Raw genomic sequence first — 20,109 nt, forward strand, 5'->3', positions numbered from 1 at the left:
GAAGCCTAATAAGCAGGTTGTAAAACTCGCAGAGGAAAACCCGCCAGCTGGGGACCTGAAGGCTTTCTCGCTCGTGCCGTGGACGGAAGCAGATCGATCCACCAAAAGCCTGCTGAGCTGCGCTTTCCGGGAAGTCATGTTGCCAGCCGGGCCCCACGCTGAGAACAAAATTGCCTGTGGTCCCAGGTCTCCAGGACGTGCGCACGCAGGAGGAAAGTGCCCCAGCGTGGTCACCGCCAGGCGCACCCCCGGGGCCGGGTGGGCCTCTGTGGCGCCCGGCAGGGTGGCTGTGCAGCGCCCATCACCGTGGAGGCCGTGACCGCTTGGGGTGGCCTCGACTTCCAGAAGAGCCGTTGTATCGTGGTCCCCACCCCCTCGGTACACTGGTTCCAAATCGAACCATTCATGTCATTGAGCTGCTGCTGGCCGTCGGGCCCAACCCAGACCCAAGGCTGCAGGCAGGAGCCGGTGGGCCTGAGGGCCCGGCCCCTGGGCTGTGGGAGTTGGGGCTGCTGATAGGAAGGTGGGGGCCCCGCAGAGCCCCCCCAGGGACTAGAGCCGCCTTCTCCCCGGTGTGGGGGAGAGAAGCTGCGGGCGCGTCAGGTCCGCTCAAGGCAGCCTGAGCCAGGACACAGGCAACGGGCCCCTGGTGGGCGCTGGAGACGTCTCTTCCTTTAACTAGCTTGTGTGTCGCTCTCATGGCTTCACCCTCCTCTCTGCAGTGCGGTGCCTTCCCAGAACGTACACACACCCGCGGTGATCGGTCACATCTTTTACTGACGGGGCAGGACTGAGCACGGAAGGCGCGGCTGCTGCATCTCCCGTCCAGCCGGGCTGAGGGGCCCAGGACTCGGCCCTTCACAGCCAAGTCTGTCCCAGAGGGAAGCCGACCTCTCCGAGCCAGGATTCTGGATTATCAGGGACTTCTTGGGCCCCGCCTCCCCTTTTTGCCAGGGAAGTGTCCCAGTTGAGTAAATATGTTTTCTGTAACACAAGCACCCCTGCCAGTTCTATTTTCCTAGAAGGAAAAGAGAACCAGACCACTTCCAGTTTCTTCAAATACAGTTATTCCCACGAGTCTGAGTTTATTTAAAACGAAAACACAGTTCTGTTATTTCTACAGCAGTACTGAAGTGGTATTTCTAAACATAAACCCCAGCGACTTAGCATCTGAAGTTCGCTTGGGAAAAAGGCCAGGAGAACATGAAGCAGTCCATGCACAGAGACGGGAGGTTACAAATTGAACAGTTTATTTTTTCTTTAACAAACTCTTACAGCTCTCTCCCTGAAGCCCCACTCCATCCCCGAACTGGAAGGGAGGAGAGCAAGCCGACAAGCAGAGACCACCCGAGGCCCCGGCCGCTCACCGCGGACACCATGCCGCGCCTCGACCCCTGCCTGTCGTGGTAGGTGACGCCCAGCGAGGCCGCTGGCTTCTCAGAAGCCAGGCTTTTCAGTTAGTGCATTAATGTTTTATTACAGTGGAATGAAGGGCCGCACCAAGGAGCCCTGTCAGCTACGGGAAAAGGGACAGAACAGCCTCTACACAGAGGGGCGGTCAGTCAGGGAGCTTACACTTCGGCCTCGTCACTGCCCGCCAGGTGCGTCTGGAGAGTCTGGACCCCACATGCGCGTCTCCTGAGACAGAGTTAGTGTTTGAGAGGCCGGAAGCACTCGCCGAAGTCCAACTTCTTAAAACACGACTGCTTCAATACAAATTAGCACATAATTCGCGAGCCACCAATTTCAGACGCACACACAGAGAACAGAGTTTCTAGTGGTGGTGTTGACACTGTGTGGAAGGAGGGAGGACAGAGGAAGGAAGAGCAGGGCCGTTCGTTCCACTCGGGCTCAGGCTCCGTGGGAGAGCAGCACGGCTGGAGCAGCGTTCACTCGATTCCTTAAACCGGTGGCGCGGGCTGCGACCTGGTCCCCATTTGCCATTTCCTTTCCATCCCTTACATTTAAGAGCTATTTTAATAGCATCAGTGGTAAAAAGGCTGATGAAAAACTGTGAAATCAAGAAGATAACCGTACTTAGCAAGAGAGTCGCTATGAAGCATCACTGAGGTATAAGAAAGTAAAGAATTTATTTTATCTTCTCAGGAATTCCTGCTTCCGACTGAGTTAGCTTGAGAAAGTGAATCACCCCGGTGTCCTAAGTCACTCAGCTCAGTAACACAGACGCGACGTATCTGTCGTAAATACCACTTACATCTTTTAAATGTGATAGCCAGCTATGCCGCATTAAGAAGACTCTTGGTTCACATTTTCTTTTTTTCCCATTTTAATCAAGGCTCCTCCGGACTGTCCCCTCAGCCCTTTCCAGGCTTGGCTGCCATGACCCTGCCTCCCCATCAGGCTCCCAGAAGGAAGAGGCCCCGGCAGGAATGTTCTGACCACAGACAGCACGGGCCGGACCCCACCTCATGCTGCCCCCTCTCCAGCGGCACCCGACCTCAGAGGATGCCCTGTCGGTCTCCTCATCCCGGAAAGGGAGGTAACGCTTCAGAACCAGTTCTAACTCAGACCAAAGGGGAAACGTGCCGTTTGGGGACCAGAAAGCAGACTCCTGTTTATGTCACGGCGTGAGCCTGGCCAGCCCATCGCTGTGAGCCGAGCTGTCGGAGCCTGGGCGGCTACAGATACCAAAGGAGTCACCTGAACAGCGTGAGAGAGTGAGCGGGGCGGGTGTGCTTTAGAGGGCAGGTGTGCAGGGATGCGCCACGTGCCACGTCACCCACGCCTGCAGTTAATGCAGAACTAGTCAATTTCCGTATAAAGATGGTGGCGGGGCTCGAGGGTGGCGCGAGGGTGTCGGCCGGTTGGCATCTGTGGCGCGGCCAGGTCCGTGCCAGCCCGGGGGGTCGCGCCACGGAGCCGGGTGACAAGCACACTCGCCTGGCCTGCAATGGAGCGCCCCCTTTGCTCGTGACAAAGCAGGGCCTTGAGTCCGTGTCCGCACTGGGCAGAAACCAGGAAACGGGCCGGGACCTGCAGCAGGAGCGTGGAGGCCCTGTGCTATCTGAAGCTCCCGACGTGGATGGAGAGAGAAGCTTCTGGTCCACGGGGGCGGGCGGGCGTCTCTGCACCAGAGGGGACGTCGCCGCTCCGCACACGAAAGGCTTCCTGGCTGCGGGGACACAGAGGCCGTCACGGGGTCACATCCCAGATGCCAAGGGCCCCACCCAGTCGAGGAGTGACTCCACACCTCATTCCAACTTTCAGGGTCAAGTCAGGGCGGGCCGCAGAGACGCACTTGACAGTCTGGGCAGCATTTCCGCACTGCTCCCTCAGGGGCCTCCGTGTACCCCTCCCCGGGGCGCATTCCCACGCCCTCCCCACAGAGCGGTTCAGCCTCGGGCCTTTTCCCAGCTGCTGAGGGAAGGTGTCTCAGAGCAGCGCAGTCTTTCCTGCTTCACCTTCCCAATCCAAGCGTGACCTTCACAGATGCTCACATTTGAAACGCCAGCTCCGTACATGGTTACAGGGTCACACACCTGGGGGACACCGCCTCCACCCCGGCCCTCGCTTCCCTGTCCTGCAGGCCAGGCGGAGGGCATGTCTTCTTGCTGCCGTCACAACGCCTGACACTTGGTACCCAAGCTATGGAAGGTGGGAGGAGAGGAAGGCTGAGGTGAGCAGGGGCTGGCCCAGGCAGGCAGAGAGGAGAGGCCACCAAGCCAGAAGCAATTAGAACGGGGACAGGACACGAGACCTCAGGAGACTGGAAGTGGGGACAGATTAGGACGACCACCCGCACCCCTGGTGTGGCCTGCGGGGGGATGACTGTGTGGACCACGGTGGTGGAAGCCAGGTCCAGGCACGTGGAGTTTGAAGTATCAGCAATGGTGGAAGGTTCCAGTAGATTCTGATAGGTGTACGTGGTCTGGAGGCCAGGAGAGAGCTGGGCTGTGTACAGAAGAGGAAGGAGCGAGCCCACCCAAGGTGAAGTGGCTCGGGCAGAGCAGAGAGGGGAAGATGGACGGGGAGGGAGCTCCCTCCAAGGGGAGGGTCGTTTGGACTAGCAGCCTGGCTGACTGCCTGGAGGGGACGGACGGGGTGGAGAGCGATGGGAGGCGACAGCTGCAGCAGGGTCAGGACGCGCGAATCCTGGACACGCAAGGGCGGGTGTCTGAAGGAAGAGACCCAGGGATGGCGGAGGCCGAGTGTGGGGAGATGGGAGGCCGACTGAAGGAACAGGGCCCCGGAGGAGGGAGAACGAGACCCGGAGCTCGGGGAGGGGCCTCCTCCTCGCAGTGAGCTGTGCCCAGGTTTCTCCTGCACGGTCCCCAGGAAGCCACTCTAGGAGGTGATGGAGAGAAGGTGGGCAAGTGCAGGCAGGGAGGAGGGTTCCGCTGTTTCTTTCCACGCCTCAGTCAGGAGCTTTCCAGCGAGAGCAGTGGAATCTGTCACGCAGGCGAGGACCCTAACTTACCTTTTCTTTTTCCCCAGAGCGAACTCTTTCTGTTTTTCTCTTCCAATGTCATCTCTGACTGTACTGAAATCATCATCATCTTCAACCAGGAGATTCTGCATTTCAAAATAATTAATGAGCCATGTTTTCAGACATCTTTTTAGTCTACGTTTAAGAGAGATGGGTGTAAAACAATCACCTAAATTGACAAAAGGGGATATCCAAATTTACATAAACCAGATTAGTAACTGATACGAAACATTCTAGCTCTTGATGAAAACAAAGTGAGCCTAGTGAGGCGGGGGTTACCGTTCACTGCTCCCCGAGTGAGTGGGCAAGGGGCCCCGAGAGAGCCGAGGCCCAGGCACAGGCCGCCTACCGGCCTGCAACCCTGCCGTCTGCATCCCCTGCGCCTCCCCAGCTGCGCCCTGAGCTTCTGGGCTTCCTGGCGTCTCCCCGGAGCCACCCCGGTGCTTTACAAGGAGCAGGCGCTCCCTCGGCCTTCCCGGGACTCACAGTCGGTCAGAGACTGTGATTCACCGTAGACCCCGCTGCCCCCACAGGCCGGTCTCCGTCAGCATCCACCAGCCAAAATGCTAACCCTGAGAACACGTGCCCGGGAGGAAAGCGTATCACAACACGGCAATTCTGAGGCCTGCCAGACCCCCGCGTTAGGGACCCCGGGGTTACTGGCCGTGTTCCCAAGTGCGGATCTGGGAGAGTTAATGCTGATTACGGGGGTGGTGGCCCTTCTGCGTCTGACACGTCAGCTGAAGGGCTGCAGGAGGGCTTCGCTGCTTCTCCACTCTCAGGTGGGAAAAACGCTGTACAAAGACGATAATCTCTATTCCAATAAATGGTGCATGATAAATAGTATAATTTTAGTTCCAATGATATATATGATGTGCTTTATAAAACTGAAACATCACAAAATCAGAGAAAATACGGAGACCCTGGGATAGACGCCCACGTTCTCGGGGGGCAGGAGGCGGGCGCGGCGGCCCCTGTCCACGGGCCCCTGTCACATAACCCCCCGGCCTCCTTTTCTTCAGCTCAAGATGGCACGACTTTCTACGGTTGTTATGAGGAAAAACTGAATTAAATGTATACATGGACGGCAAATACAAAATGCTCAGTGAGAGCTACCTATTAATAGTATTAACCTTTTGCCATATTTGCTTCATTTTTAGTTTTCAAGGAAGAAGCACAGTCTGTCGATGCCCCTCCCCTCACTAGAGGCAAGTGCTCCGCTGACTTCGGTGTGATTGTTCCCATTTTTGTCTTCACTACACAGGAACATGACTCCCAGCAATCCTCAGCATTTTACCTGGTTTTATACGTTCTATAAATGACTGTTCTGTGACTTTTTCTTTTTCAACACTAAATAATTGGATGTATGTTCACATGGACATCTGTAGCTCTGGTTTATCTGTTGTATCTGCTGTGTTCTCTACCACCATATCAATACTTCTTTTTCCCATTTTATGTATTCCCTTTCTAAGAGTAATTTTGGTTCTTTCCAATCTATGCTATTACAAATCAAAGAGCCCTTCAATGCACATTTCTGTACATCTCCCCATACACATGGGTGTTTCTAGGATTTATATCTAAAGTGGAATTACCTGGCTGCATCGTATGGGGCACCCTTACTACTGCCAACTGCTGTCTACTTGGCCCTCTTCCTGGTGCTGCACGGGAGACCCGAGAGTCTGGCCCAGCAGCTCCCGGCTTTATTTTGCAGGTCCCTGGTTACTGGGAAGCTATCTTTTCATCTGCTTTCTGGCCATTTCGTTTTCTGGGAATTGCCGGGCGTTATAGGGGAGAGATGGGCAAAGATTATTCTTTCGTAACTGATTTGTAGAAGTACTTTACGTATTCTGGATAATAATCCTTGCTGGTCATATCCTTGTAGGTATCTTTTCCTATTTGTGGCCTGTTTTCTCAGTTTGTACGGTCTCCTTTGATGAAAGGAAGGTTTTACTTTTAACGTGCAGTCGTCCCTCAGTATTCACAGGGGACTGGTTCCAGGAGTTGCCACAGAAACCAAACTTCTGGGGTGCTCAAGTCCAGAGCGGGCCTCCGTATTTGAGGTTCCACACCTGTGGATTCAACCAACTGTAGATCACGTAGTACTGTATGTATTTATTGAAAAAAAAATCTGCATGTAACTGGACCCACGCAGTTCAAACCCGTGTTGTTCAAGGGTCAACTGTAGTCAAATTTATTGATCCTTTCCTTTAAGAAATCCTTCTTGAACTAAGTCATAAAAAATTTTCTTTTCTCTTTTCTTCTAATGGTTGAAATGCTTTTCACATTTAAGTCTTCATGCTGATTGTTATATAGGTGTGAGCAGAGGTGGATACAGATTTTATGGGCCCGAAGCTTACACAAATTTGGCCACCCTCTTTATGAAAATGAAATAAAAATTATGACCGTAACTATTGAATAATCCACTTGTAAAGTTGCCCTCAAATACCTGTCAAGTTTCCCTATATGGGTGATTCTGTTTTGAGGCTCTATTTCAATTCTTCCCCTGCCCCTAAGCTAAATGGTCACCACAGATGTGTAATCAGTCTTAATTCTTGGTACGGCAATACCCCGATCTTGTTCTTTAAAAATATCTTAGCTCTCTGGCCCTTTGCTCTTCCACATGAATTTATTCTCTTTAATCTAATCTACATGGTTTGTCACCAGGGTAGATGTGGGGAAAACTGATATATTTACTGTCGTGAGGCTTCCCTTCCAAGAACATGATAGATATGATTCTGTATCTAACTGAAGCATTAATGCCTCTCACTATTTTTGTAATACTCTCCAAAAAGGGCTTATAAGTCTTTCTGTTGGGCGTATCCCCAGGTACCCTGTAATTTTACGTACGTTGATCTTATAACCTTTTGAACTCTCTTAAACAAACAGAGATGATGCTTTGACTGTAGAAAAACTAAGAACAGTTCTGTATTTTCCTTTCAGAATTTCTTTTACCTGTCTTTCAATTTTTGTTTATTTGCTTTTCTTCGTTGGGTGGAAGTTCATATTACATTGGTCCCATTCTTTAGTACAATGTTTAGAACAGAAGTGGTGATTAAGGGAATACTTATTCCTTAATATAAAAAATTAAGTCAAGAATCAAATTATTAATAAATCAATAATTTAATATTAATAAATTATTAATTCTTAAATTAAGGATTTAAATCATTCACCCTTAATACAAAAAATATTATTATATGACAACAAAGTAGGTTTGTCCAAGGAATGCAAGGATGGCTCGGTGTTGAGAACATGTTTATGTAATAACACTACATTACCAGATTGAAGAAGAAAAACGATATGGCTAATTAAACAGATGCAGAAAAAGCACAGAATAAAATTTAATATTAAAAAAAATTTAATATTAAAAATCCAGTGCTCATTCATGATTTAAAAAAAAAGAACTTAGAGTAAACTAGGAATGGAAGGAAATGTCTTAACCTAATACAGGTACCTACATAAAACCTACAGCAACACACTTAGTGATAAAACTTCAGAACATTTTCATTCAAGTCAGACCCAAAATTAAGGTTTTGGTATTGAGGTTCTACTGGCCTCATAAAATGAGTTCTCTGGGGGCTTCCCTGGTGGCGCAGTGGTTAAGAATCCGCCTGCCAATGCTGGGGACACGGGTCCGATCCCTGGTCCGGGAAGATCCCACATGCCGCAGAGCAACTAAGCCCGTGCGCCACAACTACTCTAGAGCCTGCGAGCCACAACTACTGAGCCCACGTGCCACAACTACTGAAGCCCGCGCGCCTAGAGCCCACGCTCCGCAACGAGAAGCCACTGCAATGAGAAGCCCGCGCACCGCAACGAAGAGTAGCCCCCACTCGCCGCAACTAGAGAAAGCCCGCGTGCAGCAACGAAGACCCAATGCAGCCAATAAATAAATAAATAAAATTTATTATTTCTTTTTTAAAAAATGAGTTGTCTGCTTTCCCTCTTTTTTCCCCCCACTTTCTGAAACAATTTATATAAAATGGGATTATCTATGCCTTGAAGATTTGATAAAACTTCTCTATAAAATTGATTCTGGTGTTTTGTCAAAGTGGTAAGTTTACTGTTAAAAACTTACCTTAATGCCAATAGTATCTCCATCTTTCAAGTGATAAGGCGCCCCCTGCAAATTATCTTGCTTTTTCTTCTTTTTCCTCTTGGTAATTTGCTGGTTCTACAGAAAAATTAAGTATCTTGAATAAAGAAAACTCAATCTCAAATTCTGACTAAATTCCCTGTCTGTGGAAAACTGCAGTTAATTATTCACTATGCCAGTGAGGCCCGATTTCCCTGAGGAAGCCCCACAACTTTACCCAGCTAGGTACTGGAAGCCACTCAAACTTTTCAGGAAGGTATTTGGCAATTTCAGTTTTCTCCACAGGAAGAGAATAGAAATCGGCCACTCGGTGCCTCAGGGAGCCGGCCGTCCAGCCTCGGGCAGTGTCCCACACCAAGTCCACGGGCAAGGCATATGCCCTCTTGCCAGGGAGGCGCATCTGTGTCCTCAGCAGCACATGCTGGGGGCTGCATCAGAAAACAGTCAGATGTCAGATTTACAACAAAATGGGAAACATGCAGTAACTACGGCAGGTGTGAACGGCAAAGGTTCTCCTCTGACTCTTTTTTTTTTTTTTTATAAGGAGAGATTTTTTCCCCTAAACCCTGAATGCTAGTGGGAAACCTTTACTTTGATTTCCTTCAATCCTGACCCAGAATGGAGGTGAGCTCCCATTCTGGGTCCACAGCAGAGTCCCTGGGGAGGCAGCAGGCAAGGCTGAAGGCGGAAGAAGAAGTTCCTCAGTGGGGCACGGAGGGAAGAGGACTGGAGACAGAGCTGAAAGGGCTGGCAGGGCTATCCCGGTGATGAAAGGGAAGAGGGGTTTCCCGCTACGGCGACTTCCTAGGAAATGCTGATTTCAGAACCAGAATCTGTGAAGCTGGCAGAAAACTTAGCCAGGGAGAAGAAACTGAGGGCTTAGAGTTAGGAAGAGAAGATGATGGGTGTAGTTGTAAGAGCAAAGGAAACCTTTGCAGGAGATGAGCACAGGTAAGAGGTCCTTGAAGGAAGAGAAAGAGGAGAAACATTCAGAAAGGTCAGAAAGAAATTTAGACGTATGGAGATTATTTTAGATAGGACGTGAAATAAAAACTACAGATAAGAATTGGAAGGTGGAGAGGAGAAATGAAAACTTTAAGGATGGTGAGACAATGAACGATTTTAATGCTGTATTTCTATTATACTGGTGTTTTTATCTAAAGAAAGGGTAACACAATTGGAGGAAACAGGCAATGCAGGGAGAGCGAGGGCCCAGTGAATTAGGAGATTGGACTGAAAGCGGGGGACTGGGGTCAAGAAGGAATTTTTGAGAGGGTGTAGGTGTTGTTGAGGTCAGTGAGCAGAGCTGAGGTCCCAGAGCATACAAAGTGTGGTCAGTGGAGATGCAGGAGTTGCCAAGGAGGTGACAGAGTCTGGGTGAAGACCACGAGGAGCCAGGGTCCTCACTGAGGGAGGGCAAGAGTGCTCTGGAGGTCAGTCGAGGACAGAAGCACGGATGGGGAAGGGGGTCTAAGTAAGTGCACAGCACGGTCTTCAAAAGGACACTTCTCACAACAAACATGACAGAGGGTCAATTTATATTATGTAATATAATATATTCTATATTATAGAAAGAGCTCACACAAATTAGACTTTTTTCTAAGACCCCATAAGAAACAGGCGAAATATATGAAACAATTCACTCACTCACAAAATACAAATGGTTTACAAGCCTTTGAACAAATGCCCTAATCTTACTAGCAATCAAAGCATTGAAGCAAATGAGACAAGATAACCATTTTTCATTTATCAATTTAGCAAACATTTAAACAATGACAACATTCAATGATGGTTTGATGGTGAGGTGAAATAAATACTTAGAAACACAGCTTGTGGAAACATAATGGTATTAACTTATCCAGAAAGGAATTTAACAAATAAGAGGTTTAAAATGTCCATACCATTTGATCCAGAAATTCCCCTCCAGGAAACTACTCCTAGTAATACAATTTGCGTTAAGAATGCATTTTTATAAAACAGTGGGATTAAATGAAGGTCACACGGTTGAAAGAGTAGAGTTGTTATTACAACAGGAGGGCAACAAGAATCATCGTAAAATGATCGTAAAATGATCGTAAAAGGGTAAAAGGAATCTTAATATTTGGTGTTACTGATAAAAATGTCTTATAAAAGAATGTCCTATAATGAAAAAAAGAATAGGTAGGTTCGAACGTGGACAACTTTGGGGTGCTTCTTTATTCCATACATAATTATTGACTATGACAAAGGCACTGTCCTAGGTGTTGGGGATGCAGCAGTGACCAAAAAACACAGTGCTCGCTCTCACAAAACTTACGCTCTAGTAGTGGGAGACAGATAATAACTGATAATTCAATAAGTGTATGTCAGGTGATAGTAGGATGAAAAAAGTAGGACAGGGGGCAGCATGTCAGGTGTTACTACGAATCGGTTTGACAACAGACTGTCTGCAGGCACTGATAAGAGCTTGGGATGAGCATCTTGCTAATACTTCAAGATCATTATGGGTTCAACATGCATTGGGACTTACTGAAAAATTCTGTTTTTATGGAAAAATGAGTTCTAAGATCTAGACACCAGACATACAAACACATTTCTAGAACACAATCTGTTTTAAGTTGCCAGACTCCTTAGAAGCAGTGAAAAAAACACTTAAAAAATTTAACACCTTAATCAATAGTAAAGAAACTATCCATTGGGATCAGACAAGTGTATAATTTTGTATGTGTAGTAGGACATCTTACCCCAAGTTTTCTTCTTTCTGAAGGGGCTCTAAGCAGATCTCAGTTCTCTGTCCCAATTTATATTCCCTGATAACAAATGAAACAAAATAATATTGAATGACACATCACATAATTTTTTCAAAGTTTTTTTTTTTTTTTAACCAATTTCAAGTATTCTTAAGTGAAATATTATACCTATAAGAACACTCAAAATTTAAGAGACTACCATGAACAATTATACACCAAAAAATTGGACAATGTAGAAGAAATGGATAAATTCCTAGAAACACACAACCTACCAAGATTGAATCATAAAGAAACAGAAAATCTGAACAGACCAATTATGAGTAAGAAGATTGAATTGGGGGCTTCCCTGGTGGCACAGTGGTTAAGAATCCACCTGCCAATGCAGGGGACATGGGTTCAAGCCCTGGTCCGGGAAGATCCCACATGCTGCGGAGCAACTAAGCCCGTGAGCCACAACTACTGAGCCTGCGCTCTAGAGTCCGTGAGCCACAACTACTGAGCCTGTGCTCTAGAGCCTGCAAGCCACAACTACTGAGCCCACGTGCTGCAACTGCTGAAGCCCACGCACCTAGAGCCTGTGCTCTGCAACGAGAAGCCACCGCAATGAGAAGCCCGCACACCGCAACGAAGAGTAGCTCCCACTCGCCGCAGCTAGAGAAAGCCTGTGCGCAGCAACAAAGACCCAATGCAGCCAAAAATAAATAAATAAATAAATAAAATTTATTACGGGAAAAAAAAAGATTGAATCAGTAATCAAAAACCTCCTAACAAAAAAAAGCTGAGGACCAGATGGCTTTACTGATGTGTTCTACCAAAAGAAGAATTAATACCAATCCTTCCCAAACTCTTCCAAAAAAAAGAAACAGAACAGGTGGAACACTTCCAAACTCGTTTTATGTGGCCAGCATTACCTTGATATCAAAACCAGACAAGGACAATATAAGAAAAGAAAATTAAAGGCCAATATCCTTGATGAACATAAATGCAAAAATCCTCAAAGAAATATTAGCAAACCAAATTCAACAGTACATTAAAAGGATCATACACCATGATCAAGTGGGATTTCTGCAAGGGATGCAAAGATGGTTGAACATTCGCAAATCAATTGGTGTGATACAACCATGTTAACAGAATGAAGGAAGAAAATCATATCATCTCAACAGATGCAGAAAAAGCATTTGACATTCTTTCACGTTAAAAATTCTCAACAAACTGGATATAGAGGGAATGTACCTCAGTGCAATAAAGGCCATATATGAAAAGTCCATGGCTAGTATCATACTCAATGGTGAAAAGCTGAAAGCTTTTCCTCTGAGATCAGGAATAAGACAAGGATGCCCACTCTTGCCACTCATATGCAACACATTTGTGGAAGTGCTAGCCGGAGCAATTAGACAAGAAAAAAAAATAAAAGGCATCCAGATTGGAAAGGATGAAGTGAAGTTGTCTCCATCTGCAGATTACATGATGATATTTATAGAAAACTCTAAAGACTCCACCAAAAATCTGTTAAAACTAATAAATGAATTCAGTAAAGTTGTGGGATACAAAATCAATATATAAAAATCAGCTGCATTTTATATACCAACAGTAAATTATCAGAAAGAGAAATTAAGAAAACAATCCCATTTCCAACAGCATCAAAAAGAATAAAATACTTCGGACTAAATTTAACCAAGGAGGTAAAAGATCTGTATACTGAAAACTATAAGACACTGATGAAAGAAATTGAAGATTCAAATAAATGGAAAGATATTCCATCATCATGGATTGGGAGAACATTGTTAAAATGTCCATACTACCCAAAACAATCTACAAATTCAGTGCAATCCTTATCAAAATTTCAGAAGCATTTTTCAATTAGAAATAGAAAAAACAGTTCTAAAATTGGTATAGACCCACAAAAGACCTTGAATAGCCAAAGCAATCTTTTCTTAAGAAAGAACAAAGCTGATGGCATCATGCTCCCTCATTTCAAACTATACTATAAAGGTAAAGTAATCAAAACAGTATAGTACAGGCATAAACACAGATACATACATCAATGGAACACAAAAGAGGGACTTCCCTGGTGGTCCAGTGGTTAAGACTCCTCACTTTCACTGCAGGGGGCGTGGGTTCGATCCCTGGTCAGGGAACTAACATCCCGCATGCCACACAGCATGGCCAAAGAAAAAAAAAAAGAACACAATAGAGAGCCCAGAAATAAATGCATGCATATATGATCAATTAATTTATGACACAGGAGCCAAGAACACACAATGGGGAAAAGAGTCTCTTCAATAAATGGTGCCGGGGGGAACTGGACAGTCTCATGCGAAAGAACGAAACTAGACCCCTATCTTACACCTTATGCAAAATCAACTTAAAATAGATTAAAAGATTTGAACGTTAAGACCTGAAATTGTAAAACTCCTAGAAGAAGACAGAGGAGTAAGCTCCTTGCCATCAGCCTTGGCAGTGATTTTCTGGATTTGACACCAAAAGCAAAAGCAATAAAAGCAAAAATAAACAAGTGGGACTACATCAAAATAAAAAGGCTCTGCACAGCAAAAGAAACCATCAACAAAACGGAAAGGCAACCTATGAAGCAGCAGAAAGTATCTGCAAATCTAAGCGGTTAATATTTAAAGTATATAGAGAACTCATACAACTCAATAGCAAAAAGCAAACAATCTGATTTAAAAATGGCAGAGGACGTGAACAGACTTTTTTTTTTTAAAGAAGACATACTAATGGCCAACAGGTACATGAAAAGGTACTCAACATCATTAATCATCAGGGAAATGCAAATCAAAACCACAATGAGGTATCATCTCACACCTGTTAGAATGCTTATCATCAAAAAGACAAGAGATAGCAAGTGTTTTTGAGGATGTGGAGGAACGAGAACCCTTGTTCAGTGCTGGTGGGAATGTAAATTGGTTCAGCCACTATGGAAAAACAGTATGGAGGTTCCTCAAAAATTTAAAAATAGAACTACCATATGACCCAGCAATCCCACTTCTGGGTACCTCACCAAAGGAAATGGAAACAGGATCTCAAAGAGATTATCTGCACTCCCATGTTCATTGCAGCATTATGCACAGTAGGCAAGATATGGAAAAACCTAGTGTCTGTTAACCAATGTATGGATAAAGATGTGGTGTATGTATGTACGTGTACACACACTCATACACACACAAAGGAATATCATTCAGTCATAAGAAAGAAGGACATCCTGTTGTTTGAGACAACATGGATGGACACTGAGGGCATTATGCTAAGTGAGATAAGACAACTGCTTGGTATGGTATCACTTATATGTGGAATCTAAAAAAGCTGAACTAACTGAAACAGGGGCTAGAATGGTGGTTTCCAGGAACTGGGACTGGCTGAAGAGGGGAGATGCTGGTCACAGGGTGCACACTCCCAGTTATCAGCTATAATCAACATGCTGTACATGACATGCCCAGAGCACATTCATCTTATGACACTGAATTATATACTTGCAAGTTGCTAATAAGAAAGTAGATCTTAAATGTTCTCACAAAAAGGAAATGGCGATTATATGATGTGATGGAGGTTGTTCGCTAATGCTATGGTGGTAATCATTCTGCAATATATGTCTGTCAAATCAATAGGTTGTACACCTTAAATTTATACAGTGTTATATGTCAATTATATCTCAATAAAGCTGGGGGGAAAAAACAATCAAAATTTTGTCCACAGTCTCTGGACCACAGTAAAAACAGATGAAACTACATTTATACTTAATATGAGAAACTGAAGTTGTCTCAGAGTTTAATTTATGATAAAAAGTATCATCCACATGACAAATGTGGAATGACCTAGAACGGGCTGTTGGGGAGTGTTCACTGAGAACCCTACCTGAGCTGCTGATAATGGGCTCGTAAGAGCCTGCCGGGGCGCTTACTTTCCACTGTCCAGGCTCTAAGGAAGGCGGGCGATGGGATGGAAAACTCCGAGAAGGAGGGCAAGGTCATGGCCTAGAAAAGAAACAGACACCTGAAAAAGCACTCTTAAAAATAGACTGCTTTAGGAAAAAAAAATGAAGCGCTACACAATGACATTTAAGGGAAAGAGTATCTTAAGTAATGATAATATCTACCAAAAAATCCACAGGAATATCGTTTAAATGAAATTAACCCTGAGTAATTTTTGTATTCCTCTCTACTGAAATCAGCCTGAGAGATAAGTGACTTTTCTGTTTCTAAATCTGAGCCAAAAGCTCCTTTTCAATGATTATGTTTTAGAAAATGAAACTTTAAAATTAATTTCTATATGACTATGACTCAAGAGCGGAGGCCTCTCTAATAAAAGCAAGGACTCATCTTCAACTTCCACCTGCGCTAATATAATTCAACAAAGGTTGCTCTGCCATGGAAATAACTTCTGATTTTGAAATATTTCAGAATCTCTGGATCCAAATGCTAGGCCCAAACCGCTGTACTAATCTGCAGGGGTGGGTAACTATTTATATACTTAGGCTGTAGTATATAAAATGGCCAATATTCATCCGTTTTAAATCTAGAAACAGCAATTTTGTATCTTTTAATCTAATATAAGAAAAAAAGTCTCTTTCTACTTGTTCTTATTAGAATAAGACCATTTGTTTTTTTTGAGGAAGGTATTTCAGATATTGAAGACACACAGAAGAAGTCAATCAATGACTGATATTCACCTTACATGCACCTACACTTTTTCCTTTAAGAGCAAGAAGGGATGTTCACTTTAATCCAACGAGAATAAGATGCTTCTTAAGCATTTTGTGTTGTATTCAACCCAGCCTTTCCATTTGGACAGAACACCCTCTCTGTGAGTATTAATGTCCAGGAAAACAATACAGTATCTAGTTTAACATCCTAACATAAAGCTGATATTCTGACCTCCTGGGCAATTGACAACACAGCTTTTACTAACAACATTTAACACATGAATCACAATGACACAAAAACAATGTAAATAAAGGAGTGAAGTGAATGCTTTACAAATGTTCCAACAAATGTTTCCCTAAAAAATCAAAATGAACATAAGCTGCAAGTCACTGAGGAGATTTCAAATGAAAGCACAGCATGCCTGTCAGAGAGGGGATAAATGAAAGCCACAGGCAACTGGTAGAAACAAACCCAGGGAGCTATCTGAGCAATACGTGTGTGTGGCCTGTTGGGTACTCACCACTGAACATGGCATATAACACATGCCCTATCAGAACAGACTGTAATTGAGGGAAAAGGAAATAGAAGAATATATTAATATCTCACTGGAAGCAGCCAGATCACCACTAAGGTACGCTGCAGGAGGAAGGCTGACCTGAGACTTCAGCTCCCCCAAGGTAGCATCTTCTGAGATTTCAATGTCTCCCAAGTAGCGGAGGGAAACTTCTGCATGCGCGTCACTGGGAGCATCTGCAAAGGACAGAGCAGGATGTTTGACAGGAGCTTTAGACGTACTTAGTTCTTATTTCTGAAATACAGGCCACGTTTTGATACTGCAAACGGGTTTAGTACAATGCCATCCAAGCAACTCAGAATCTGAATTCCTCGAGTCAGCCCCTCAGGACTTCACAGGGAGGAAGCAGGGCCCAATAGATGGGCAGCCAGGGAGCATGCTGTGGGCACAGCACCAGGTCTTCTCACTAGAATGGCTTTGAGGAATTTTACACTTGTGCTGTCTACCTGGAATGCTCTTTCCCACACCCTCTCCTTCCTCAAAGAGGACTCTGCTGGTTGGATACTCTGCCCTGCTCTCATCTTTCATTTAACCTGCTTCTCTCTCATAACGCTTGTCACAACTTGTTACTCTTTTGTCTGTTTTCTTATGTGTGTGTATACATGTGTTTTTTACATATATATATATATATTTTAACCTAATCTATCTCCCCTACAGAATATGATTTTCAAGAGAGAACAGGTCATCTATCTTGTTTGTCTCTCCAGTGCCAGGAATGGTGGATGCCACACAATAAATGTCCAATAAATGTTTATTGACTGAAAGAATTCTTGACAATAGGAAGGCCTTTCTACATTTGTTTTAAAAAGGGGAAAACAAAATGCTCTCTCATATAAAACTCTGGATATAAAAGTTGATAACTAAATTTGAAATCAGTAATTTGACTCATTTTTGCTTTAGTTAAATGTCTTTGCTTACTGCTGGGCACACTGCTAATACATAATAGGAAATTAATTATAAGTAAATTAAGTTAAAAAGCTCTCTTCATGAGTGGTTCTTCTTGTGTCTTAAGGATGCTGTAAGCTGGTACTACCTGAAAGACACTTTTAGGAAATTCTCAGAAATAAAAATATTTGCCATATGTTGTGATACAGAAGGACTACCAAAAAAATGAACTGTTTTCTTTACTTTCACGGAGAAACACACTGCTTTTTAAGTTGTAATTATTATTCTATCACAAAATCATTTTTAGAATTGTTTAACATGTCTAATACAACTCAAACAAAAAATAACTTAATGCCAATTTCATAGCTAATTCAACATGAAGTATTTTATTGCTCTTGTATAATCCTAACTTCAAAAAGTAAGGAGATCATTTATGTTAGTTTCAGTACTGAATTTTAAAAGATAAAAAGAAATATAAGTATATAATACTTCAAGGCATTAAAAAAGCTAAATAATTAAGCATGATAAAAGGAAAAAAATATAAAAACTTGGTCCTACTAAAAATATATTCTCTTTATCTACAGTTACAAAGGAGATTAACTTGTATCTTCCTATAATGAAGTGGAAACCTACTTTTTACAACGGCAATTCAAACTCCCTGCCTTTGCTCATCATGACGTGCATGCTCAATTCTGCCTGTGGAGAAGAAACCTAGACAGAGTGAAATAATATGTTTATACCCTGTCTGTGAGTCTTCTCAGAAGTCAGTAAGTTGGAACGCCCTTGAAGGAGCTCCTGGGTGGCGGCAGCGGAAAGAACAGGAGCTGCGTGGGGTCTGGACTCCAGCCTCTCCGCCCCTTGGGGCTGCAGTGAAGTCACTGGAAGCGACTGAAGCTTCAATGTCTTAGTCTGTTACAGTAACTGGGGCCGCTATTCCTATTGCCATGAGGCGCTTGAGAGGTGATATTATATAACAATTCCTTGAAAAAATGTAATATATTGCTATAATAATAAAGATAATAAAAATAACAGATGGCAAATGAAAGGTAAAGCCAAAAAAAAAGATGGTATTTTATAGAGGTTACAAACCACTGTATAAAAATAGGATGGTATTATTATTATACTATGAATTATGGAATAGATGTTGATTTTCAACCTTATATTTGAAACATACATATTTCAGTTGCCTCTCAGCAGAAGCAATCATTTTGCTTTTCTTTATGACACACTGGCTGCTGTAGTTCCGCTGCACTCTCACCTTGGATGGAATCAGCTCTCCAGACGCCGCCCTGAGAAAAGGTACAGTCTGTCTGGTCCTGATGACTCTTCCAGCGATGCAAGGGACCCCGTGGCTGGTACCACCAGATGGGCACCTTCAGGAAACCCTGAGGAATGGAGATTTCCAACTGCTGTGATGCACACAGATTAAGTCAATTTCTACTTCCACAGAAAGAAACTTTTTTTTTTTTGGCCATGCCAAGCATCTTGTGGGATCTTAGTTCCCTGACCAGGGATAGAACCTGTGCCCTCGGCAGTGAAAGCAAGGAGTCCTAACCACTGGACCACCAGGGAATTCCCAGAAAGAAACATCTTGATACAGAAAATGTTCCTGAATTTATTTTTCCTTAAGATGTATGTATTAACTGTCATGTATTATACTTGTTTACTGTTTTTACAATCAAAGTTTAAAATCATAAAAATCAGTCTTTAGGATGACTGGGACCAATGTTCTATATCTTCTTTTTTTAAATTTCGTTGCACTGGGTCTTAGTTGTGGCTCACTGGCTCCTTAGTTGCGGCTCCAGGGCTCCTTAGTTGTGGCATGCAAACTCTTAGTTGCAGCATGCATGTGGGATCTAGTTCCCTGACCAGGGATCAAACCCGGGCCCCCTGCACTGGGAGCGCGGAGTCTTATCCAATGCGCCACCAGGGAAGTCCCTGGTTCTATACCTTAGTAGCTACAGTAAGTGAAAAGTATAAACAAACTAACAAAACATTTGACAGAACAAACTATATAAATGTTTTCAGGCATTGTAAGAGCACCATAGCACAATGCACCAGTTACATGCAGTTTTTATTTATAAAAGTTTCTAAAGGAACTTTATAGAGATCCAACAACCTATTGATCTAAGGTGCATTCCTGCATACCAACTACATAAAATAAACTCATCTCCTTAAACACATTCTGTAATTTCAGTTTTACTAATTTAACTGGTTCTTCCCCACTCCTTTTTTTTTTTTTTTTTGCAAGGGCTTTCTCTAGTTGTGGCAAGTGGGGGCCACTCTTCATCACGGTGCGCGGGCCTCTCACTATCGCGGCCTCTCTTGTTGTGGAGCACAGGCTCCCCACCCCTTTTTTGAGTGGGTAAAGAACTTGAATAGATTTACTAAATGAAAGATCAGTTGCTATTACAGTGCTCAATTTCCAACAACAGAAGATGAGAATGTGAAAAAAAAACCATGTATTTTAAATATGTATTTCAAGAAATGCATATTAAAATGAGAATATTTTTCTGTTTATCAAATTGGTGAAGATTAATAAATACTCAACTTCCATGCAGTAAATAAATAAATGTAAATCAGAGCAAAAAACTCCACTTTTTTTCACCTGTCAAAAACCAGAAAGTCTAATAATATTCTACGTTGGTGAAACTGTGAGTAAAGCTGAACTCCTGTCAATTGGCTCCAGGAGTGTAAGCTGCTGCAAAGTTTCTGGACGGTAA

At 44.1% G+C, this 20,109-nt stretch overlaps 1 protein-coding gene across 8 annotated transcripts in view; it reads right to left on the reverse strand.

Annotated features, from left to right (window-relative positions):
• Nucleotides 1-1,229: 1,229 nt before the first annotated feature.
• Nucleotides 1,230-20,109, reverse strand: part of USP40 (ubiquitin specific peptidase 40) — a 92,253-nt gene continuing 73,373 nt past the window's right edge. For 5 of the 8 annotated variants that reach the window (XM_061188695.1, XM_061188685.1, XM_061188735.1 and 2 more), the window contains 8 exons: nt 18,645-18,771; nt 16,583-16,677; nt 15,140-15,258; nt 11,264-11,329; nt 8,758-8,968; nt 8,523-8,618; nt 4,439-4,533; nt 1,230-3,133 (listed from right to left, as the gene is read on the reverse strand). In XM_061188695.1, coding sequence (XP_061044678.1) covers nt 3,022-3,133; nt 4,439-4,533; nt 8,523-8,618; nt 8,758-8,968; nt 11,264-11,329; nt 15,140-15,258; nt 16,583-16,677; nt 18,645-18,771 — 921 coding nt within the window. In that variant the 3' untranslated portion in view covers nt 1,230-3,021. Of the gene's footprint in view, nt 3,134-3,458; nt 3,607-4,438; nt 4,534-8,522; nt 8,619-8,757; nt 8,969-11,263; nt 11,330-15,139; nt 15,259-16,582; nt 16,678-18,644; nt 18,772-20,109 lie in introns of those variants that run through there. The other 3 variants (XR_009700792.1, XM_061188727.1, XR_009700793.1) reach the window with 3 other exon arrangements.

The sequence above is a fragment of the Eubalaena glacialis genome, chromosome 1 (assembly GCF_028564815.1).
Source record: "Eubalaena glacialis isolate mEubGla1 chromosome 1, mEubGla1.1.hap2.+ XY, whole genome shotgun sequence".
In the NCBI taxonomy this organism is placed as follows: domain Eukaryota; kingdom Metazoa; phylum Chordata; class Mammalia; order Artiodactyla; family Balaenidae; genus Eubalaena; species Eubalaena glacialis.